At 41.3% G+C, this 26,924-nt stretch overlaps 1 protein-coding gene across 1 annotated transcript in view; it reads right to left on the bottom strand.

Moving 5' to 3' along the window:
• Hecw (Hecw ubiquitin protein ligase) overlaps nucleotides 1-26,924 on the bottom strand; it is a 288,203-nt gene that overhangs the window by 132,343 nt on the left and 128,936 nt on the right. The window contains exon 4 of the mRNA XM_080284513.1: nucleotides 18,857-19,049. Within this exon, the coding sequence (XP_080140639.1) occupies nucleotides 18,857-19,049 (193 nt within the window). The remainder of the gene's footprint in view (nucleotides 1-18,856; nucleotides 19,050-26,924) is intronic.

Raw genomic sequence — 26,924 nt, forward strand, 5'->3', positions numbered from 1 at the left:
CATTCTCTCTACCATTTGTCCCTCCTTCCCTACACCAATCTCTCCTCCATTCCTCCCTCCCTCCCTTCACCATTCTTTCCTCCATTCCTCCCTCCTTCCCATCCACCCTCCATCTGTCTCTCCTTTTCCTCTCCTTCCATTCCCATACCAGCTGGGGGTGACAACATTTACACTGGCACAGGCAAGTGAAGTTGGGTTTTCTGTGAGTGATGGAAGGGCTAGTTTACGCCTCCTTCCCTTATCTCCACCTCACAAACACTTCCCTGGTGAGAGTGGTTCTTCTGTGCCTGGCAGAAGGGTTGTTTTTGCATCTCCTCCCTCCCTCACTAATGCCTCCCTTGCATGCCTGATGGAAAGGTTATACATGTAGCTCCTTTTCCTCCTTTCCCCACCACCACTGCCTTGTTTGACTTTCCTTACATACACAGGCGGTCCCTGTTTTATAAGTGATCGACTTTCAAATTTTTCACCTTACGAAGGTAGAAACTGTACTTTGAAATTTGAATTTTGATTTTTTTCCCGAGCTAATGATATGCGGTACGATACACTCACATGATGTTGGCAGTGACCCGCTCAGTCGCATCTCCCAGTCTGCCCCGCAATTGCTAGTGTAAACAAACCATACTGTACAATGTTCTGTGTTGCCAGCATTTTTTGGGATATCTCTCTAAGTTGTGTTTTGTGCATCCATTATGTCTAAGAAATGCCCATTCGTCTCTCCTGCTACTGGTAAAATGAAGAAGAGGAAGGCAATTACTGTACTCTTGATATGAAACTCAACTAACCAGCATGAAGGCAGGAAGCTCATAGGTTCTGGGACAATTCTCCGTCAGGAAGATTCCCTGTCAGTTTCTTACATATCAGTTTACTTGGCAAGTATACTAGTTGGAGTCATATGAGTTATAAAAGTGATGATGGTTTATTGTTTGTATGATAAATGTAAAATCTGGCATTAAATGGTCGGTATTAACACAAAAAATATAATACCGAAACACGACTCAGGCAATGTATGATAGCTTTCACTTTATTGTTTAACATTAAGCTACATACAAGACTATCAATCCATCTATTGCCAGATGCCTTAATCCCATAAGGGGTGGCCACAAACAAATCGCCTCCAAGTTGCTCTGTCTCCCGCCGCCATTTCACTGCCCTGCTCCCAGCTCACATCCCCCATCTCTCCACTCCATCCCTCCATCTCATCCTCGGCCTCCCCCTCCAGCTCCCTCCCTTCACCTCACTCAGATACACTCCCCTCATCAGTCTCTCACTCTCAATCCTCTCCACATGGCCAAACAACCTTAATGTGTTTCTCCTAATGCTTCCTATCACATCCACGTCCACACCACACCACTCCATCACTTTCTCATATGTCAGTCTGTCTCTCCATGTGACTCCACATGCTCCTTTCAAATAACTCATTTCCACTGCTCTCACTCTTGACTTCTGTCCCTACAACAACGTCCAAGATTTACTTCCATACGCTAGAGTTGGTATAACAATACTGTCGTATAGTAACTTTTTCACTTCCATGCTCACTTCCCTGTTTCTTATCACTGCTTTCAAGGAGCCAGCAACCTTTCTTCCCTGCTGCACCCTTTCAAGCACTTCACCCTCTAAACTTCCATCCTTACTCATCACACTACCCAAGTACTTAAATGCACTCGCATTCTCCATTTCTTCCCCATCCAGTCTCACTGTACATTCACTAACTTCACTTCTCTCGAAGACCATCACTTTACTCTTCCCTTCATTAACCATTTGATTCCGTTTCTAACACACTCTCCCAAACTCATCCATCAAGCCTTGCAGCTCCCCTACATCTTCACTTAACAACACAATATCATCTGCAAACAACAGTACAAGGAGTTTCCAACCACTGCTCTCTCTCACTAGGGCCACTCCAACATCCATTGCCCTACCTTGTAGCTCTTTAATAACCCCATCCATGTACAGATTGAACAACCATGGAGACATGACACATCCTTGTTTCAATCCAACCTTCAAAGAGAAAAATTCACTCAGTTCACCATCCACACACACTGCAGCCTTAGCACCCTCATACATACTCTTCACGGCATTCAACAACTTCCCATCTACTCCATATATTTTTAATATTTTCCACAATCCTTGTCTATCCACCCTGTCATATGCTTTCTCCAAATCCATGAAGGCTACATACAACTTCTTTCCCTTCTCTAGAAACTTTTCCACTAAAGATCTAAGAATGAATATCTGATCTACACAACCTCTTCCCTTCCTAAAGCCTCCCTGTTCTTCTCCAACTAATTCTTCTGTTATTTCCCTAACTCTGTCAATAACTATCCTACCATATACTTTTCCTATTACACTAAGAAGGCAAATGCCCCTATGATTACCACACACTTCTTTTTCCCTTTTTCCTTTGTACAGGGGAACAATTATACTTGACTTCCAATCCTCTGGGACTCTACCTTCCTCCCAGGCCAATCTGCACATTTTCCACATCCATTCTACTACTATCTCTCCCCCATGCTTCAGCATTTCACCACACACTCCATCAATTCCTGGGGATTTCCCCATTTTAACATTCTTCATTGCTTCCACAATTTCCATCCTACTGATTTCTTCCTCTCTTCTCACCTCCCTCCTTCTCCCAGCCATTCCCCAGCCACTTATACTTGCATTACTTTCATTCTCTATGTTCAACAATTCCTTAAAGTGTTCTCTCCATCTGCTCACTTTTTCTCCCTTCTCCACTAGTAACCTACCATTTTTATCTTTCACTCCCCAACTAACTTCTTTGGTACCCTGTCTAGCTCTCTTCACCTCTTTCCAGAACATTTTCTTACATTCCCTCCACTTTACACACAAATTCCTTCCAAACTCCTCATCCACTCTCATCTTTCTCTCACTAATCTTTTCACCTCTCTCTTCCTCTCTCTATATAACTCTCTCTTCAGTCTCTCAACTTCTTCCACGCCCGTTTCTCATCCACTCACTATACGCTTTCTTCTTTTGTGCCACGGCCTTTCTCACCTCTTCAGTCCACCATACTGTTCCCTGCATACCCTTTCATCTTCTCTTCAGCCCACACACCACCTCACATGCTGCACAGATTTCTTTCACGAATATCTTACACACACCTTCCACGTCCCCCATCTGCTCCAATCTATATTTACCCAATTGCTCCTCCACTTCCCTCCTATATTGTGCCTTTTTTTCATCCTCTTGTAACTTTTCTGTCCTCCTTGTAAGAACTACTTCCTCCTGTCCTTCCATTCTTCTATTTCTCCATTTTGTTTGGACACTGATTCTGACCACCACCAAGTGGTGGTCTGAAAGTCCACTCCCCCAGCCTCCATATACTCTTGCATCCATCACACACCTTCTCATCCTTTCATCCACACACACATAATCAATCATTGCCTTCTGTTCATTCAATTCACCACCCACCCTTCTCATCGCTTGCCATGCATACCTGTGGATCATTTTGTGCCTGAAGAGGGTATTAGCTATCACCAATCCCCTCCCTGCACAAATGTCCACTAAGGCACTGCCATTCTCATCCACCTTTGCAGGCACACCCCACTCACCAACTACTCCATCCATCTTCACATTCCCCACATTTCCATTCATATCTCCAATCAAGAACACTCTCTCATTCCTTTCAAACTTTTCCAAGCATGCTTCCACATTTGTCCAGAACTCTTCTCTCACTCTACTTGCATGATCTTGCATTGGCACATACACACACATAATCACCCACATTTGTAGTCCAACTTTCACATTTACCCACACAATCCTTGAGCCAACTGATCCATACTCTCTTATGTTTTTCTTCCATCTGTTACTCACAACAATACATATTCCTTCTTTTGCCCTCTCATTCTCTCCTACTCCTGCACATATAACCCATCCATACTCCCCTTCTCTCACACTCTCACCTCCCATTTAGTTTTAATTATCCACATACATCCACTTTCGTGCCCTCAAGCACCTGCACAATCTCTCTCTCTTTTACCTCATCATTTGCATCCCTTACATTCCATGTAGCTATCTGTACCAAGTCCTTTGTTCAGTCCTTAGTCGTCATCTTTTGGTCAGTCCTGGTCCAAGGATTCATGTTCATATTTTTTGTTAGTTGTTTTCCGGGGAGGGGCACTAACCATCCGCCAACCCACTTGTTTTCACGTAAGGAACATGTGTTGGTTGGTTATAAGGTTACCATCCAGCGTTATAAATGATTTCCTGGTTTACAGGAAATCATTTGGCTTGCCACTCAATGTGGAGCTACCCCCCAAAAACCGTATCACCACACCAAGTGGGTGGATGATGGGCGCCCCCACCTACCACATACAAGACATTGGCATTTATTTAACTGTTTAAACTTTAGGTGAACAATCGATAAACATTAAAATCATATAAATAATCAACACATGTTAAGTGTATATAAATATGTAAGTCTAAGATTCTCAGTCTACTGATGGGGAATCATCCATGTTCCAAAGGGGAACTGTCTGATGGTGAATTGTCTATACGGTGACTGGTCTTGTTTTTGTTGTAACAGTGAATTGTCCAGATGGGAAATTGTCCAGGAACCAGGCCATAATGGCCATCACACGTAACTTGAACTTTTACAATTGAGGCCCCTAGTTCCATAAGGTACCAAGCACCGTTTGTTAAAAAGGGAGAAAAACGCAGTCAAAGTTTGGCGAACTTTGAACTGCCATAACTGCAACCAATAAAGATTTTTTGACACTTTTTTTTTTTAATTGTAGCCCAAAGCACTGTTGTTTTGAGAGGGAATTAGTACAACCAATAAGTTTTTTTTTTTTAATACTGTACATTCATCAAGAAGAACATTGGAAAATCATTGTGGTTAATGCTTGCATAATAAGACACAGAAACAGTTCAGTAACTAAGTACTGTACTAGTGTTAATGAGCAGCTACAGTTCTGTACTATTAGCATGAAGAATATTGAAAACTCATGTTGTTAATCTTGTCTGCATAATGACACATAGGTTCAGTCCATTAACTAGGTACTGTAGTACCTAGGTACTGTACTGTACTGGCAGAGTAACACAGTGCGGTGCTTTGTAATGTACAGGTACAGTACTGTGCTGTCAACATGAAGACTATTGGAAAAGTAATACTATAATGTTACCAATTACGTACTAGTCAGGCAGAGGGAGGATCATCTGGGTCTGCTTCATCTCCAGATGGTAAGTCAGAGTCGTATTCCCACAGGTCTGTTGCTCTACTCACATAACTTTGGCCTTTGTTGTGGTTCATTTTAGTCACATTTCTCTGCCATGTCTTGGGTTTACGCGGCCTCTTACGTGCAGGACAATGCTCAGGAGTGGTAGGGTGATCACTTGAAGAGTTGCTGTCACTCATACTGCTTTAGTGATGCGGTAATTGGCAGAAAAACTAGAGAGGAACTGCACTCGTGGCACAAAACATGTAAACATGAAGTGACCTATATGAGAGCTGATTGGCGGTAAAGAAAATGTAATGTGGCTTGTGACTGGCTGAAAGTTGCCTAGGTGGTATCCAGTGCGTGCTGTGATTCGCTGATGCTCCTCTTGCAGCACTGGCACCTTCTGGCCCCAAGCTTGACTAAGCAGGAGCAAGGAAGTGCATAGGCTGAAAAGTTACTTCGACTTAACGCAAATTTCTCCATGTTGCGGGTTCTATTTCGTACCTCCTTTGATGCTTCTAGGTAGAGGAAGAGTTGCTCTATCAGATGGTTCAATAAAAACAGTTTCGTGGAGGGTGGCGCTTGGTATCTTATGGAAATAGGGGCCTCAATTGATGATCTCAGTACAGTACAATATTCAATAAATAACATGTGATATTCAATACTTTATTATAAGATAAGCTTTGTGTTAATGATTTTGTCCAACTGTAGGCTAATGTAAGTGTTCTCAGCACATTTAAGGTTGGCTTGGCTAGGCTATGATGTCTGGTTGGTTAGGTACAGTCTGTCCTCATCTAACATGGTTATCTGTTTCCGCATCCCTGCCGTGTCAGAGAAATTTCATGTTACAGAGACTCTTGCAACCCCCTATTTCCTTTTCCATCCCTGCCCAAAGTCCACTTTTCCCCCTTGTGGTGCAAAATTTTTTCATACCTCCCAATTATAGCCTCCTAGAAAGCATTAACCCCTTCTTTACCGACCCCTCCCCCCAATGTAAACACTACGTTTACCCCCCATACCGACCTGATAGCTCCCACTCCCGTAGTGTGAGGGGTAGTGTATATTTTTTGCCACGTCGAAACTATTCACTCTTTGTGATTTGTTTGTTTACTGATGATCATATAAACCCAGCATGATGATGATGGTAATAAAAAAAGATCATAAAATAAATCAATACAGTATACAGTAATCCCTCCAATATCCGACGTAATAGAGCCATAGGCAGGTCCGGATAGTGGTCCTGTCTGGATATTGGGCCCCAGCCTTCTGGACTTGTACTTATGGGCCCTAACTCAGAAAAATACCTATACAACTCCCTCTGGACATGCATAGCTCCTATTTAAGACCCAAATCACACCAATAAGGGACATAAAAGACTGATATAAATGCAAAAGAAGCATAAAATGAGGTTTTTGAGGTAGGTTCATACAATATTCAACATTCTGGGTACTTACAAGTCCCTGGCTCCTGGACCGGTAGTTATGGACCCTAACCTAGCCTAACTCAGAAAAACACCTATACAACTCCCTCTGGACATGCACAGCACCTATTTAAGACCCAAATCACACCAATAAGGGACATAAAAAGAAGCATAAAATAAGGTTTTTGAGGTAATTTTTTTTTTTTTTTTTTTTTTTTTTTTTTTTTTTTTGAATATTGGATCCTGGGACAATTATGTCCGGTTAGTGGGGATGTCCGGATAGTGGGCGTCCAGATATTAGAGGGATTACTGTATAAGTTTACATATCTTACGCTGAAGTACTGTTACCCAGGTAACTACTGTACAAACTGGCTTGAAAAAAATGTCCTGCACAGATGTATGGCTTATTTATTTACCTTATAAGCTGAGCATGAAGTGTGTGGACACATGTGATGGTGATGGCGACCTTGACCCACTTGTTGCCGAGAGTGCAGCGTCACTAAGCTCGCTACTAATTTCCTCCTCCTCCTCACTCACATCAACCTCGCTATCATTTTCAGGATCACAGTCACCTACTGACACATCAGACACTGCTGCATCATCATCTGGTACATCTAAATAAGTATCTTCATGAGGAATAAACTCGTCACTATCGGAATCAGCCAGAGACGCCATGAGAAAAAAATATCCTGTACACCCTCTCTCGTGGTCAAGTGTGTGGTAACTGACTCTCTCAGGCAGGCCAAGGGGTGTATTTTGCCATATGTCAGCAGAATATATAGTACGATATCTGTAGTAGAACTTATAAATAAAATAATGATTAGTCTAAAAGAGGTTACATCACAGATGAGTGAGCAAGTCATTGGTGCCACCGCAACTCAGTCATGACGTATCTTATGATGTCAGAATTCGTCAGAACTTCGTCACAGTCTTTGTTGTCAAAACACAGAGCTGTTGCTAACACGAAGTCCTCAGAAACAGCCTTACCGGGCTACCCTGAGGCCCATAAGCTGCCATTCATTAGAGGGTGTACCAGCGTACCATGGTAGCGGTTCCAGTGTCTCACGGGTGTTTACAGGCGATGTACGGGGGTACATCAAAACACATTTTCGGTAAAGAAGGGGTTAATAAGGTTCAAAAAATTATTCATTCATTCATTCATTGCCAGACGCCATGTATCCCAAACGGGGTGGCCAAGGGCTTAGAGTTAATTGTTTTACAGGGAGGGGCACTAATCCTCCACCAACCCCACTTGACACATAGGGAGAACGTTATCCCAACAGCATCTGGTGTTCCCAGGCGGTCACCCATCCAAGTACTAACCAGACCCAACATTGCTTAACTTCGCTGATTGGACGGGAAGCGGTGTACAAAAAATTATAAAAGAGTATTATTACAGTTACAAGCCACATTTTATTTACCTTATGGGAGGATAGGAGCAGGCAGAGTAGGGAGGAAGGAGTGAGCAAGGAGTGTCCTAATTGGCTGGGTTGTTCAAAAGCAAGAATGCTGAAGCATGATTGGCTGGGAGGTAGATGACGTTTGTTGGCAAGACAATGCTCCTATGATTTGTTTCATCACTGTCCGCCCAGTTCAAATAACAGTGTTAGCTTCATCAATGGCCGTCCTAGAAGTGATAGTCTATCTATCTATCTATCTATTGCCAGACGCCTCAATCCCGTAAGGGGTGGCCACAAACAAATCGCCTCCATGTCGCCCTGTCCCCCGCCATTTCAGTGCCCTGCTCCCAACTCACACCCCCCTCTCTCATATACCTCTCCACTCCATCCCTCCATCTCATCCTTGGCCTCCCCTTCCCTCTCCCCCCCCTCCACCTCACTCACATACACTCTCCTCATCAGCCTCTCACCCTCCATACTCTCCACATGGTCAAACCACCTCAGTGTGTTCCTCCTAACACTTGATATCACATTCACATCCACACCACAATGCTCCTTTATATCCTCATTTGTCAGCCTGTCTCTCCATGTGACTCCACAGGCTCCTCTTAAATAACTCATTTCCACTGCTCTCACTCTTAACTTGTGTCCTTCCAACAATGTCCAAGCTTCACTTCCATACGTTAGAGTTGGTATCACAATACTGTCATGTAGTAACTTTTTCACTTCCATGCTCACTTCCCTGTTTCTTATCACTGCTTTCAAGGAACCAGCAACTTTTCTTCCTTGTTGTACCCTTTCAAGCACTTCACCCTCCAAACTTCCATCCTTACTCATCACACTACCCAAGTACTTAAACGTACTCACATTTTCCATTTCCTCACCATCCAACCTCACTGTACATTCACTGACTTCACCTCTCTCAGAGACCATCACTTTACCCTTCGCTACATTCACCTTTAGATTCTGTTCCTTACACACTCTCCCGAACTCATCCACCAAGCCTTGCAGCTCCCCTTCTTCTTCACTCAACAACACAGTATCATCTGCAAACAACAGTACAGGGAGTTTCCAAACACTACCCTCTCTCACCAGGGCCACTCCAACATCCACTGCCCTACCTTGTACCTCTTTTATTTCCAGAAGCGATAGTGCTTCTGGAAAATTGTACTGTGTTGGATCATTTTCGTGTTATAGAAAACCATGTCAGATGAGGACAGACTGTACATGGGCATACCCTGAGATCCAACACATCGCCAACAGACAATTCGCTAGAACAAACAAAAGAAATAGGGAAGCATTTCCACAATCTGTATGGCCGTCAGTTTGCTAGTCTGAACACTCGACCCCTCCCTAGGTTTGAAACGAGTGCATCTGAACGTGAATGTGGTGGTGCCTAAGGCTCTTCCAGTCCTCCCCCCATCCCCTCTCTCTTCTTCCCCCCCCCCATTCCTCCTCCATCCCCTGCCACACTCAGCACTGCCAGACATGTCTCCCTCCCTCAGCCCTGGTTGTCTCCCTTCCCATCCCTCCGCCCTCCCCCATCCCAGCTTGTCTCCTGTGTGTGTATTTACCTATTTGTATTTACCTATTTGTAGTATACAGGAATTGAGCAATGCTCATGTTGTCCTGTCTCCATATCCACATTTATCTAGTCTACTTTTACACACATGAATGTTTTTCACCTGCACCACCTCTTCGTCTAGTCATTCCGAATATTTATGTATTTAACTAATATACCTAACTGTGATATACACGAAATGTGCTATGCTCATGGGTTCCCATCGCTGTTTCTCTGTAGGTCAAATTTAGTTTTAAACTCGTTTAAGTTTTTAGATTGGACGATTTCTTTGTCCAGGCTATTCCACAGGTCTGTACTTTTATTAGGAAAGCTATATTTCTTGATATCCTTCATGAAGCTTGACTTCTTCAATTTCATTCCATGTCCTCTTGTTGCTCTCTTATCCCACATAAACAGATCTTCTCGGTCAATTTTATCTACTATCATGGTCCTGAACACTGAAATCATGTCTCCCCTCTTTCTCCTTTCCTCTAAGGAAGACAGATCCTGCTTTTCCAGCCTCTCTCTGTATGACAGATCTGCCAGACTGGGGACCATCTTAGTTGCTGTTTTTTGTATTCTCTCAATCTTGTTTATATCTTTCTTTTTGTGTGGAGACCACACTACTGCTGCATATTCTACCCTGGGGCAGATCATGGCCATTATCAAATTTTTCATCATCTCCTTATATTAGTTTAATCATACTAGCTTAATAGATTTGTAACACATGATTTTCCTTTTCTAAAACCCAAATTTTTCTTACTAGCTTTTCTAGCACCTTGCTAACAACACTGGTCTGGGATACTAGTTGGTAGCTGAGTGGATTTTGTCTGTTTCCTTTCTTGACTAGGAGAACAATGTTTGCTTTCTTCCAAATATCAGGTAGTTTACCTTGACTTAAGGATTCCTTGAATATTAAATATACTGGTCTGCTTTACTCTTCAGGACATTCATATAGCACCCAACCTGAAATTTTGTCAGGACCATTTGCTTTTCAGGCCTGTAATTTTCAACGGAATTTTTTTGGGGCTAGGCCAAATGTACAGTATATACCTCTGTACTACAAACTTCAAATTAGCATTTTCAGTTTGATTCTACCTGAAAGCTGATGTTTAATGAGGCATGTATGTTTAGTGATGGAGGTGGGTGTTTAGATTAAAGGCTTCACTTTCTGCCAGTCTGAACGCTGAACTCAAACTGTGACAAAGTTTAATAATTTGGCCATTTTACATTTTTGTTGCACTATGCTGCACCCTTACCAAGATTGTTCCTATACATCCGTGGCAGGATTCAGATTGAAATATAACACCCTGCCTTTATTTTTTTAGTAATGATAAAATGATCAAAATCTCAGTACTGTACTATTATGATTTAGTTTATGAACAGTTTGGATCAAATTTAGAAATATTCGATCAAACACGAGTAGGACTGTTTGAATTTTCAACAAAACTACTCAAAGTATTTCTTAATTTTTAAGTCCAGTTTTATAAGCCCTCAATCTTAGCTGAGGATCTGAGAAATTGATATACTGTACAGAAAACACTGGAGGGACTACAGCCCCCCTAGCCCCCCCAGACATTATGGCCTTGCTTTTCCTTTGTCTAATTTACTCAACTCTTCCTGTACCCCTTGTTCAGATATTCATATACTATTTGGTAATATGTGTGGGCATGCATGTTCCTCATCATCTCTCTCAAAATTGCTTTCTTCTGTAACCCTGACCGGAAATTTTGTTATGAACTTTGCAAATATCTTTTTCTTGGATACAGGTTATCCCCTCATCCTTGCATAATCATTTCTTGCCTGTTTATAGTTGTTGTATGCCCTCTCATTACTGTGTCTTCTGTACCTATTCCATGGCAAGTCTCTTTTTCTTTTGATTTTTTTACACTCCATGTTAAACCACTTCTTTACACTTTTTTCTGTTTCTTTGTGCTGAGGTATATCATTTTGGAATCCTGTTTCATAAAACTCACAGAATTTTCTATACGTAACATTTGTATTTTGTCCTCTAAGCCCCTTTTTCCAATCTATTTCTATGAAGTACAGTAGGTTCGCACAGTGCGCGTCATCACAGTGTGCGATTCGCATTGTGCACCAGTGACCAAAAATCATAACCAAAAACCCTTGAATGCGCGAGTTTACCGCACAGAACGCGAGGCAGAGGCAAGGAGTGGCTCAAAAAGGCCATTTTCTATTAGTGCACGATCACCCCTCACACAGCGCGTCACGTGTCGTCATGTTGATGCGCAGAAATTCCCGGGCATTCTACTGTTGAGGATGAAGAGGATGCAATGTCAGAAGTGTCAGCATTGGACTTTGAAGGGTTTATGGCCGAAGTGAGTAACTTTGATGCTCCTGGGGAAGGTGCTCAAGAGAAGTCTGTGGAGGGAAGTGTTGGTGCAGTGGGGAGTGCGGCGCTGTAAGTGTTGCCGCGCCTCAGAACCCCTGTTATTTAAGGTCATCAGACCTGTTGTCTACTGTTGTTAAGGTGACTACCCATATTTTTGTTATTGTAGCTATAGCTTTAGTACAATGTCTGAAAAATATGACCTTTATTACTGTATGTCTCTAAGGGCCAAAAAAATGTCCAGGTATGAGGGGGTACCGCCCATATGTAATTATTCCCATATGATTATGTATTCCCAGTACGCGAATTCCCAGTGCGCGAGGTCGTGGACCGCCCAATCTCTCGCGCACTGTGCGAGCCTACTGTACTTCTTTAGGTCATGGTAGTTACCCTTTTCGTAGTTTAGGTTCTCTTTGTAACTTTCATTACTGCTAACTATATCATTTGCAATCCTGAAGTTGCAATTTAATATTGCATGGTTGCTTTTGCCGAATGGAGGGTGGTACAGTTGGGCAAGTAGAAAGTGTGAGAAAAATATTAAAGTATATGGCGACATCTGGCAGTTCACTGTATTAAGCCCACATATCTTTATGAATGATTCAATCAGAACCTAGAGACTGTGTCAGATGGAATGTGATTGGCTGAACTTCTGAGTGGTGGTGAAGCAAATATTTTCATCATGTTATACATAAATGAAGGTTAACAACTAATAAGTGGTAGGAAACAATTTAAAGAGAATACTACTGTATTTAATGACCGAACATGAAGTACAATACAGTAATAAGCGTTAGCAATCTGTAAAATGTAACTGGCAACATAGCACAGAAGAACGGCATGTCTTCTGGTAGTTTTGTTTATTCATGATCTTTGAAGCTGCTAAAACGAAGTCTAGTGAATCAGACTAAAAGATGCTGACCTCTAATGAAGAGAAGCGGCAATGCTTTCTTGAACGAATCTAACATTGATATTATATTTCATCAATTTCTAGGGTTATTATGCTTTGTGACACATGATATCTATTAAAATGCATGGGCAGTAAATTAATACTAAACTTTCTGTTGCTTTATTAGGGGAGAACGGTGATGGTTTGGCACTTTTTAAAGAAATATTTCCAAAAATTCAAGTTCAAGCAGTGGAGTAATATGTGATTATTTTTAAATGTTGCCTCATCATTTGGGTCTTCAGCCTGATAATATTAAACCCTTAGCTCTTTTCAGTGTTGAGCCAAAGTTAACGAAACACAGGTTTCTAAATCATCTGAATCATCCCTACCACTGGTGGTGGTTCGGACAGAAGAGTGGGATTGTTCGGCCACATGTATTACTTGGCATATTCTTAAAAGTATGTGACATTGATTGGCTAAAATCCAAAATTTATCAATTCACAGACAATTTATTTTCCTAAAGTACAAAATTAAACTTCAAAATCCAAATGAACCTCTTCATACATGTTAAAAAAATAATATTTTAAAATTGAAATAGGCTTCACCAGAATTATGGATCATTATATTAGCCTCTTATTTTCTGCTTTAGAATGATACATAATTGGCCCATTTCTTTGTCTGTCTGTCTGTCTGTCTCTCTCTCTCTCTCTCTCTCTCTCTCTCTCTGCCTGTCTGTCTGTCTCTGTCTCTGTCTCTCTCTCTCTCCTCATCTCTCTCTAAGAGAGAGTTCTAACCAGGACTCCTTTCCATATGTGAGGGAGGTGAACGTTGGGACGCACTCTGCTAAGTTTGGAAGGAAACCACCTCATTACATGTGGATAAGATGGAGAATTAGATACTGGCTAGAAGACTGTACATGAGTGAGGTGGAGGGAGAGAGTGGGATGGGAAGACTGAGGATGAGATGGAGGGATGGAGTGGAGACATGTATGAGAGATATATGTCTCCATATTGCCCTGTCCTCTACCAAATGTCAGAGGTCAGGGTGATATAAGGCAATGTGTTTGTAGTGACCCCTTACACGAAATGTCTAGGAGCAGGTAGATAGGTGGACAAATAGATTTAGATATAGACAGATAGATAAATAAACAGATAGATAATCAGATATATAGTTATAAGAGTACTTTTGCAGATGAAAAAATAATTATAAAAAGCATTCCTGATGACAGATGTAAAGAGCTGCACTATGATTTGGACAAACTGCATAGCTGAACCCACATTTGGATAATGGATTTTGATGTCAAAAAAAGAAAAAGAAAATGCCATACCTTAGAAATGAGAATGAGTGACAAAAGACGAAGCTACAGTACAAAATGGTAAAAGAAAGCATTAATAGAGCAAAAGAAGAGAAAAACCTAGGAGTGGCCATACAAGATGACCTATTATCAGAAAAGCATATTAACAGGGTCATTGGAGGGGCATATAGACTGAAGTATAACACGAGAATGGCTTTTAGTTATTTGAATGAGGACATGTTGAGGAAGATCACAGTATCTATTTGACGAAGATCAGAATTTGCAGTGTTATGACCCCCAACTTTAATGAATCATGTTGATAAAGTGGAAAAGGTACATAGGATGACTATGAGTATGGTACCATGCCCGAGAGACCTATTTTATGAGGAAAGGTGGAAGAAGCTGAAGCTTCCCACCTTAACCTCCTCAATCTAATGATGTATGTAGCCTACTTTCTATTTTATGCTAAAAAGTGACAGAGAACTTGAGAATGTGGCAAAAGAGGGCCTTTTAGAGAAAGGTGATGGAAAAATAACAGGACAAGAAATAAGCTGCGAGAGTAGATGTTTGAATGATGTTGCTTTAATCCCAGTCTGTCTGGCTAAGCAAAACACTGACCATAGGCTGGCAATTGCTTCTGTGGGGCTGTCCTACAGGTATAGTCATCCCTTAACATCCATATTTTTTACATACACGGTTTTAAATATCCGCAGGTGGATATAACGTAAATGGTTTTAAATATCTGCAGGTGGATACAGTACCGGGGCTGGATTCACTGAAGCATTTTATCTCGTTGAACTCTGCTGACACTGCTCACTGCAAATGTAACATTATCCCACGCACAGTTCATGGCTGTTTTAATGATGGCATTATCCAGTGAATCAAATATAACACTCTTCCTTTTGGCCACTTCATTTATTATTGCCATTAATTCATCAGGGGAAATGTTAGGTTGGGATCAACTGCCTAGCCCCGGGCTCCTACACTCCTCATTGGGCAATGTAGGATTGGATGATGGATGGATGGATGGATGAAATGTTAGGACGGGGTGGGAGTATTTCTTTTCTTCCATGTTCTCCTTCGCAATCTTGGCAGCGAAGGGCTTCGTTATGTTTACCAGCTGATACAAGGGGAAAGCTCCATGACTGGTTGGTCATACCAAAGCTTTGTGTGTAAAAGCCTCTGTCATTGGATAATCGGAAATCAGCTGGTAACGGCTGAAACGCCTGATGAACCTGATGACCCGCCTCCCATCGTCGAGAACAGGTAAAGTGAAAAATTTAACTCTTTTTATGGCTTTTCTTGCCCTTATTACTGTATTGTTTGTAGAGACACCTTGGTCCCAATTAACACACATATATGGTGGATGTGCGAGCGAGCACTATTTGATATCGCACTAATTGATACACATAACTTATGGGGAAAAATTCATTTGGTGGATGAGTGACTCCAACTTTAGGAGTTAAAATTTTAAATACTGACAATTACCCTACTACTAAATAATAGTATACACACATACATGCACACGTGTACACAAACCCTTGATGAGCTGGACTAAACCAGTTTGCTGCCCTCCTCCCTCTCTCTCTCTCTCTCTCTCTCTCTCTCTCTCTCTCTCTCGTAAATAATACGAAACAATACCCACCCAAATTGCACTGAAATCATACAAGAGTGGCTGAAAGTGTTATTTTATATTATATTTTGAATTACTGTGATAAAATACAAGTGATTTAGTGATATTGCACTAACTGATACACCTAACTTATGAGGAAAAATTCATTTGGTGGATGAGTGACTCCAACTTTAGGGGTTAAACTTTTAAACACTGACAATTACCCTAGTATTAAATAATAGTAAACGTACATACACGCACACGTGTACACAAACCCTCGATGAGCTAGTCGAAACTGGTTTACTACCCTCCCATCCCCCCTCTCTCACTCGTAAATAACACAAAGCATTACACACCCAAATCGCATTGATATCATACGAGTGGCTGAAAGTGTTATTTTATATTGTGAATTACTGTGACACAGTACAAGTGATTTAATAATATTTTTGCGATATTCAGAGAAGTCATGATGCTAATCGCATTAGCTACCAAACATTTTTGTGGCTGCAAACTGTGCAGCAATGCTATGAAATGACTCATGACATTATATCAATTAGCTCTATAAAAGTACAGTAAGTGGTATTAAAAGTCATTCATGAAGTTTGATAAAGTTAGTAATGATTTTCCTCATCATTACTGTTTCGCTAAAGTCTAACGTAAACACTGGAATATCGTAACAAAATCATAGGAGACTGGCCAGAAGTGTTTTATTTTTATTATTATTGCAATTACTGTGATGAGGCAACATGGCTGTAACCCTATTTTGTATGGAAAAAATCTTGTGGTTTGGTGGAAATTTCCACCTCCCTGGGCTGTTTTCTGCGTCAGATAGTCAAACACACCTTGTATTCTCTCAAATCGTTCTCTGTGCTTGGAGTGCCTACAGACATGCAGTTTGTTGCAAACGATAGTAGAAAGATTGACATTTGCCTGAAAAAAATTTTTGCTCTCAAGATTAACGATGAGTGGGTTAAAACACGAGTTGAAAACACACAATTTTTTTCTATTTCTCCGCAATGAGCACAGTCAGTACGTTGTCATCATAGCTGTTGCAGCCAAAGGGTTAAGGGGGGGTCCAGGGTGTTTTTAAGGGGGGCAGCAGATATTCGCAGATTTTTAACATATGTGGAGATCTCTGTTACCTAACCCCCGTGGATGTTAAGGGAGCACTGTATATTGTGGTATATACACCATGTAGGAATCCACTGTTCCTTGTGGTAGACACTGTCTCACCATGGTCCTTCCCATGGTGAGGTGCAGGGAAATATGAGGAGGTTGGCTCCCAGATGGATGCTACAGCTGTTTCACCCATGGTGCAAAGACCCACCACATTCAGAGAATGAGGTGAGGTGATCAAAGAACATCCATGTGTTAAAAAATTGAGTGGGTAAAAGTAGATACAAAGACAAGACAACACAAGCTTCACTCAAATCCTCTACACTACAAGTAAATACAGTACACTAACTATCTATCTATCTATCTATAGCCCGACGCCCTAATCCCGCAAAGGGTGGCCGCAGACAAAACGCCTCCAAGTCGCTCTGTCACCCACCATTTGACTACCCTCCCCCCAACTCACCCCCCCCTCCCTCATATACCTCTCAACTCCATCCCTCCACCTCATCCTCGGTCTACCTCTCCCTCTCCCTCCCTCCACCTCACCTACATACACCCTCTTAGTCAGTCTTTCATTCTCCATTCTCTTCAGATGTCCAAACCACCTCAGTGTATTTCTCCTAATCTTCTCAACTACATCCACACCCACCCCACAGCGTTCCTTCACTTCTTCATTCGTCAACCTGTCCCTCCATGTCACTCCACATGCTCCTCGTAAGTAACTCATTTCCACTGCTCTCACTCTTGACTTGTTCCCCTCTTGCAAGGTCCATGCCTCGCTTCCATACGTCAGGATAGGGATCACAATACTATCATGCAGTGACTTCTTAACTTCCATATTCACCTCCCTATTTCTCACCACTGCTTTCAGTGTACCAACAACCTTCCTTCCCTGCTGTACCCTTTCACGCACTTCATCCCCCAAAGTTCCATCCTTACTCATCACACTACCCAAGTACTTGAATGCACTCACATTCTCCATATATAACTAATAAATCAAAAAGTATGTGTAAATCTCTATACACGATGCCACCCATCATTTCAAGAACAAAGCTGTTGTAAGAGCACAAAAAAGGCAAAATTCCCAATCACAGGATACCAATCTGAACCAAATTTGAAATACCAGTTACTGAACCCCAACAAATGCGTATGCAAAATTTTTTACAAACTTTTCTCAAGATTTGTAGTTTGGTTACACTTATTCATACAAAATCAACATCAAAGTATGGCTGATAAATGTGAATATCTCATGCATCAAGAAAGCTGTGGAAACAGCACCACTACAGAGTGTATATGTGTTGCAGGGACTGGTGAGGATAAAATGTCGAACAGATCTGTCAAAGCCTAGGAATAAGAAAGTCTAATGATAAAAAGATACAAGAGAATTTACAAAATTTGGCATGGTTTTGTAAAGGTAGTAAATAAAGAGAGGGTGTTGAAAAGGGTATACCTTAGTGGGTTTGAAGGTACAAAGAGGCATGGTAAACTGTGAAGAGGATAGACAGATATGGTACATGAGTAGGCAAATTATGGAATGAAATTTATCGAAGCTGAGGAGCTGATGAGGGACAAAATGGCTGGATGTAATACAGTATGTACGGATAAGCACATGACATGGTAACTAATGGAATGACAAAATTACAGGCATATGTCATGCACATCAAGAGAAAAAAAGACAAACACTGTATGAAGATTATTTTGCCCATGAGATGGAGTCAGGAATTCAAGGCTTCAATAATACAGTACATGAATGACTGTGCTGCCAGTTTCACTGGCCATGCTCTGTGATAGTTTTCCTATTTTTGTGCTCTCTCCTTCGTTCCAGGATCTTATTTCACACCATCTGATGATACTATTACAGTACCTCCATACAGTACTTCTGCTCCAGTCACATTCTACTTCTCACTCAGCATCATTATATTTCTTTATAAATGGGATAATGTAAACATTCTTGAAGTTTACTTGTGACTAGGACTGTGGATTTTAATTTCCCAACTAAACATACCCTCACTATTGTTGTTATGGTCCTTTACGCACCTTTTTGTTCCGTTCAGTGACAGGGATGTTGCGTCCACCTGGCTTTAAATCTTTCTCCACTGCATGGCCACACACTTCCTCCGTCACACAGAAGGTCAAATCCAGCAGATGTGTGATGTCATTGTCCTTTACCCATAGAAGACTCTGATGGAACTCTGAGTCCAGGCTCTCCACATCAGACAGTGATACAGGGCTGCAATAATAAGAAAAAAGAATTTAGTAATTTACATATTGTTGTCGTAGTTGTTGCTCAATCCTAGCCATGCTTGGCCCCTCAGACTCATCAACCACAGATGAATGGGGTCATCCCATAAGTCCCTTACACCACTGATGTGTCTGCAACTCAGAGTGGCATGTCTTATGCACTGCTCCGTAATGTGGATTATGATGTGTGGGCCTATTCCATAAGTAGGATACATGCATCTGTTATTCCACCCTTAGCTGGTAAATGAAGAGGGTCAGGTGATGTTTGCAGGTGGGTTTGTGGTACAGGTATAGTGTTCTGACTGAGGTGCTGCACTGCCATGAATGTAGTATTTTTGGTGCTGGTGTTGGACTGTCTGGAGGTGGAATGTTGCTGAAAAATGTCTGGCGATGTTTGTGACTGTTGTTTTATGTATCTAGTTTTGTGTGTGTGTGTGTGTGTGTGTGTGAGTGTTCTTACCAAACTGTATCTTTACAGGAATGAGTCAAGCTCATACTGTTCCTTGTTTTTAACCATTTTTATCATACATGTATTTAACCTGTGGATTGCAAGCCGCAGCTCAGGCTGGGTAGCGTCGCGTTGCGAGCCACAGCTCAGGCTGTGCTGGCTGTGCATCACCGCTAACTACTCCACTCCTAAGCAAACTTATGCATGGCACTATGCAAAGATGGAGAGAGAGAGAGAGAGAGATTTATTTCTTTTCTCCAGATGATGCCCTGGATGTTTATCTATGTTTATAATAAACAAAAACTTTTTTTTTTTAATTCATTGTTTCACTACTCCCCTACGTAACCTTACTCATGGCTCTACGCAAAAACGGAGAGAGAGAGAGAGAGAGAGAGAGATTTTTTTTTTTTTTCATCAGATGATGCCCTGGATGTTTATCTTCAAGTTTATAATAAACAAAAAGTAAAAAAAAAACAATTTTTCATCATTTTTCGCACACCACAAGGTGGGATAAAAAAAAGCAATTGTGCAATCCACGGGTTAAATTTATGGATTGTTTTGGCACACACTACCACATTTGGCTGCGTATTCCACTAATCAATTGCTCTATCTGGGAAACTGAATTTCCTTACATACTTGTCACCTCTCTTTTTGTGCAGTATTTTGCAGTGTCCTCAGCTGTTGTTCACCCATAGGTTATGTACTCATTTATGTCTATTTTCCTTTTCCTGTGATGCATTTATATAGCATAATCATGTCTCCTCTTTTCCATCTCTCTTGTAATGTTGGTAAGTTTAACTTTTCTAGTCTTTCTTCATAGCTCAAATCCCTTAAGCTTGGTGCCTATCTTGTAGCAGCTCTTGTGCATTTTCAATCTTATCTATATATTTTTTGAGATGTGGATTCCAGACTACAGACACACATTCCAGAGATGGTCTAATGAAAGATGCGATTATCTTTCGCAGCATGTCTTATCTCCATAAATCAAGACATATCTAAGATCAACAAATGGGGACAAAATAACCTAGTCTCATTTAATACTAGTAAAACCAAATATATACAATTTACTAATAAGACAGATATTACCAGAGCTGTATATTGCCTTCAGTGCTACTAATATTCCCATCCCCAAAAGTATTGAAATTCTCAGTGTTTCACTTAACGCCCTCAGCTGGACCTCTTACGTCAGATCACTTGCTAAAACCACCTCAAAGAAACTTGGATTACTGTACAGAGTCAATAACTTCTTCAATGATGAGCAGTTAGCTATAATTCATAAGAGTCACGCGCTCTCAGCTTGAATATTGCTCATCCTTGTGGAAAGGATGTGGAGAGGTTGCATTAAAACAACTAGAGAAAATTCAGAACAATGCTGTTGGAATTATTAATAACCCTGCCACAGGTAGTATAAATAAACTACCTCCCCTACAAGTAAGAAGAAATGTTGCCTCCCATGCATTATTTTACAGATACTTTTATGGCAAATGCTCAGACAAACTTGTGTCCATTATGCCACCTCTCCATGTCTTCTCTTGTGCTACAAGGGGATCTGGCAGCGCTCATGACTGGAATGTCCCACAGCCATATTGTAGAACTTCTGCCTATCAGAACTCTTTTATTCCCTGAACTGCATCACTCTGGAACTCGCTTCCCCAGAATTGTTTCCCCCCAAACTTCAACTTACTGCTGTTCAAGTCCAACTGTTATAAATATTTTATGAATGGAGGATACCAGTAATCTGGTGTATGGATTATTATTATTTTTTTTTTATTCATTTGTTTTTCCTTCCTCTGTTCTGTTACTTAAATACTGTATATATATAAATATATATATATATATATAGTGTATATATACATATATATATATATATATATATATATATATACAGTAATCCCTCCAATATCCGACATAATAGAGCCATAGGCAGGTCCGGATAGTGGTCCTGTCCGGATATTGGACCCCAGCTTATGGACTTGTACTTATGGACCCTAACTCAGAGAAACACCTATACAACTCCCTCTGGACATGCGTTGCACCTATTTAAGACCCAAATCACACCAATAAGGGACATAAATGACTGAAATAAACGCAAAAGAACCATAAAATGAGGTTTTAGAGGTGAGTTTATACAATATTAAACATTCTGGGTACTTACAAGTCCCTGGGTCCTGGACTGGTTTGAACCACCAGTTTGCAGTCCACAGTTAATCCTCTGCACTCTAAATTCTAATTTCTTAACAGTGCACAACACTGTAAATTCCTGTGTGTTCTAGTGGTGAGGTATTGCAATTTATTCACTGTTTATTCACAAAAAACAAGCACCTGTGGCTTGCACTGCTATGAGCATCTGCTCTCGATCAGAGTTAGACTGTGACTGTTGATGATGGCGGGGTAACAGAGTTGCCAGATAACAACAGCCACATTACCAATCTCCTCAACTTTCATTACCAAATTTAACTTTTCATTACCAAATTCGTAAAGTTAGCATTTATTCTTCACTAATTATATATACAAGTGGAAATACATGTAATCACTCTCCTTATAATTAACACCATGTTGATTATTTTCACACTATGTAGGGTAGCAGATTAATCAGAGAGAGCAAACAATCCACCACCTCCATCCTGTGTATCCTCATACATGTGAAAAATCCATTTGGTAATGCATTATTCTGATACATTACCAAACGAATTTTTCATTACCAAATTGGCCCACACTTGGTAATGAAAAATACCAAATGGCAACCCTGACAGGGAAGGGGGGAGGGGGGAGGAAGGAAGGGGTGAAGGGACCATGGTGTAACAGCTGTTCGGTGCCAGGCGGCAATTTCAAATTACGGGTGGGAAAAAAGTCAGATTTTTTTTCGATTTTTTTGCGGTTTTTGGCCCATTTTGGGAATACTGGATCCCAGGATGATTATGTCCGGTTAGTGGGGATGTTCGGATATTGGGCGTTTGGATATTAGAGGGATTACTTATATATATATATATATATACAGTACAATCCCAGCTATCCGGTATCCAGACAAACGGAATACTCAGAAAAACGGGAAAATTCAAGGGGTGGTAAAAATGTCAGTAAGTTATAACTGTGCGCCAATTTGAATGGACCGCCAAACCGCCGATTGATCGTGTCACGCGAGGCTGGGTGAAGTCAGACAAAGCGAGGTGAAGGCATTTCCGGCTAATGTAAATCCCTAGCAAATCCTCTTAACCACCCCTCCTCTCCCCCTCTTTCCCCTACTTGAATTCAGTCATCCTCCACACCCTCCAAAAATCACCAGTCTGCTTTTTGCCACCAGACAGTAAACAAGCTCTCTTGCTATTGTGTTCCTCTGATAGACGGTAATTTGTACACTCCAAAATGCCTAAAGTGCAAACTAAACGTAAGCGTATCGTGCTTACCTTGAAACAGAAGCTGGACATATGCAACAGACTTGAAAAAGGCGAACATTATAAAACACTAATGGCTGAATATAAATGTTAATAGGAATGAAAGTTTACTTTGTTGGAAGAAAAATAAATAAATAATATGCCTGCATTTCATATGTACATCATTTATTTTATTTTCTGCAAAACAGCTGAGTGGCGGGTGAGGGGTGGAGTGATGGAGGTCAGGTGGGGAAGAAGAAGAACAGTCGAAAACATAAACAAAACTCACGTGGGGGCACAGGTGTCGTGATAATTCTACAGTGCAGTCTTAACACATCATCAGTTCACTAATAAATATTCAAGCTTTTATTTCTTTATTTTATTTTTCAATTTTAATGAGTGCAGTACATACAATGAATACAGTAATTCGGTAAACAATGGACTGGTGCAATTTGAAGTACAGTAAGGTCCCGGGTTACGTCAGAGTTCCGTTCCTGAGACATGACGTAAGCCGATTTTGAACGTAACTCGAGTTTTATACAGTACGTCGTATGATTATGCTTACCGCAATGCATCTTACAGATTTTTCAACCATACATTGCATACTATACATGTAATAATCTTATAACAGGTATGTATAAGAAACATAGTCTTTTGAACTGATGATATTTATTGAATAAAATATAAGTTGTACTAGCTAAGAGTCTTCGTCACAGTACCGCACTCGCTGCGGTAACAGCACTTCTCATCGTCATGGCAGCAGAGTTACGCCACCACTGCCTCACCCACAACTGAGTCTGGCTGCCGCTCCCTCACTCTCCCGTCCTTACACACCGTGCACACTGCCAACACACATTTTATTCCTATATTCAAGCACTTTTCATACTTCATCATACAATAAAGTTTACTGTAAATTACTGCCGTAAAATATGAAATAACATCATTACCAGCACGATAATGTAAGCATTTCTAACATCAAGTTTGATGGCTTTTTTTTTTCTCACTCGGACAGCAAAATTATTTCAGTGATAAAATGACCGATTACTGTATGGTACTGTAATAAAAGATGCATACTATGTGTCACTACATACCTTCTGACATCAACTTGACTCGTTACTGGGGGTGCGATGTGGAAGGCACTGCATCAGGGGAGTCAGGGACCGGAGCAGGGGAGTCCAGGGCTGAAGCAGGGGAGTCCGGGGCTGAAGCAGGGGAGTCAGGGGCTGAAGATGGGGAGTCAGGGGTTGACGATGAGGATGAGGTAGCAACTGGTGGTGAAGTTGTGGCTCGGTGTTCAGTTCGCTTGAAAAATTGGAGAATTGAAGACTGCTTGGCGGCATATTTCTTTTCGTCATAGATTTGACGATAACAGGACACTGCATCCTCAATTCCCCTGTACACTTTGGCAAACCTCTCTGCATTTGGGTCCTGATCTTCAAATGCAGCCATTGCTTTTTCTAGGAAGTTGAAAGCATTTGCCATTTCCTTAATCTTAAACTGTCTTAGCGGTTCTGCCTCATCACTTTTTTCATCATTTTCCATTTGTTTTCCTAGGTATAGCAAGTCTTCATTACTCAGCTCTTGATCATGTGAATCAACAAGTTCATGTACATCACTCTCGTCTATGTCCAGATTTAAATCATTTCCAATTTTCACACAGTTGCGCTTGACTTCGTTTATACTGTCTTCATCAAATCCTTTAAAGTCATTTACGAGGTTAGGGCACACTTTTTTCCACACTCCGTGCATATTTGTCTCAGTCACTTCAGCCCAACATTCTCCAATATTTTTAACTGCCTTATAGATGTTGAAATCTTTCCAGAATTCTTTAAGTGTTACTTTACCATTTTCTGTTGCTCGTATTGCCTGTCTGAATGTTTTTCTCAGGTAGTAAGCCTTGAAAGCTCTTATTTCACCTTGGTCCATGGGTTGTAGGATTGATGTTGTGTTTGGTGGCATAAACACAACTTTTACATTAGGGTGCAACTCTGTCAGGCTCGAAGGATGACCAGGAGCATTATCAATAATGAGAAGAGCTTTGAATGGCAGATTCTTCATAGCACAATACCGTTCAACCTCTGGCACGAAACACTTTGAAAACCAGTCAATGAAAATTGCACTAGTCACCCAAGCCTTTAAATTACTTTTCCAATGAACTGGTAGGCTAGCTTTAAGGATCCCCTTAAGAGCTCTTGGATTTTCGGAGTGGTACACGAGTAGCGGTTTAAGCTTGAAATCGCCTGCACAGTTTCCCCCCAAAAGTAGCGTTAGGCGCTCTTTGGATGCTTTGTGACCTGGCATGGTTTTTTCTTCTTTAGCAATATAGGTTCTGTTAGGCATTCGTTTCCAGTTTAGTCCCATTTCATCAACATTAAATATAAGTTCTGGAATGTAGCCTTCCTTCTCAATCAACTCCTCCAACTCTTTAACGAATGTTTTTGCTGCATCGTCATCTGCACTGGCTGCTTCTCCGAAAATTCTTTTGCTGGTTAGGTTTGCTCGAGCCCTGAAACGAGTAAACCAACCTTTTGATGCCACAAATGTCTCGTTGGTCTCACTTTCCTCACTTTTTTCTTTCTTAAGGTCTTGGTAGAGTGTGCGTGCTTTTTCACAGATTAACTGTTCACTCAGAGGCATGCACCGTTGATTATTGTCCTCAATCCACAGCATTAGCATCCGTTCCATCTCAATCAACAGTCCCGATCTTTGCTTGGTAATCACAGTTGATTGCATGGGAGTTGCACCTTTAACGTGAGTCAAGATACGTTCCTTGTCTTTGAGGATGGTAGCTACGGTAGTACGGCTCATCCCAAGCGCACGCCCGATTGCTGATGCCTTTTCTCCTTTCTCATTACGCTTAATGATATCGACTTTTTCACGTAATGTGATGGTCTTGCGTTTCTTGGAGTTGTTATGGTCACCAGGAAGCTGTCTCTTAGGCATCTTGGAATCAGGATGGCGAAAAACACAAGAAAATGACGGTATCACTGTATCAGGCGGTGGTAGCAGTGAGACTGAGAGCGATTGTTGGTAGTCAAGCGTGAGGCGGGAAAACGCCAGCGACATCTCACGGTACTTAGCAACACTTCAAAACCCACGCTTTACGTATTTTTTCTTTATTTTCTTATATTTTAAAATTTCCACTCACGGACCGACTGTCGTAACCTTGAATTGACGTAAGTCGATACTGACGTAACCCGGGACCTTACTGTACTGCAAATTGCTAGACATTACACGCACGTGCGTCATGACCATGGTGTGTGTTTACAAGGCAGTTTTTCAGGCGGAATCTCTTAGTGTAACCCCTAATATGACTGGTGAGTACCTGAACTGTATTTACTGCTGTGATAGCCTTTGTATAGGTTTGACTTGAAAATCAGAAATACGGGAAAAATCTGTAACCGGGAAGGTAAATTCCCCAAGCCACCCGGTTAACTGGGATTGTACTGTATATATATATATATATATATATATATATATATATATATCTATCTATTGTCAGACGCCTCAATCCCGTTTGGGGTGGCTACAAACAAATCGCCTCCAAGGCACCCTGTCCCCCGCCATTTCACTGCCCTGCTCCCAACTCACACCCCCCTCTCTCATATACCTCTCTACCCCATCCCTCCATCTCATCCTCGGCCTCCCCCTCCCTCTTCCCCCCTCCAACTCACTCACATAAACTCTCTTCGTCAGTCTTTCACCCTCCAGCCTCTCCACATGGCCAAATCACCTCTGTGTGTTCCTCATAACGGTTCCTATCACATCCACATCCACACAACAACTCTCCTTTATATCCTCATGCGTCAGCCTGTCTCTCCATGTGACTCCACAGGCTCCTCTTAAATAACTCATTTCCACTGCTCTCACTCTTGACTTGTGTCCTTCCAACAGCGTCCAAGCTTCACTTCCATACGTTACAGTTGGTATCACAATACTGTCATGTAGTAACTTTTTCACTTCCATGCTCACTTTCCTGTTTCTTATCACCGCTTTCAAAGAACCAGCAACCTTCTTCCCTGCTGTACCCTTTCAAGCACTTCAC

The sequence above is a fragment of the Coenobita brevimanus genome, chromosome 101 (assembly GCF_032717465.1).
Source record: "Coenobita brevimanus isolate Jiangsu-jjx chromosome 101, ASM3271746v2, whole genome shotgun sequence".
In the NCBI taxonomy this organism is placed as follows: Eukaryota; Metazoa; Arthropoda; class Malacostraca; order Decapoda; family Coenobitidae; genus Coenobita; species Coenobita brevimanus.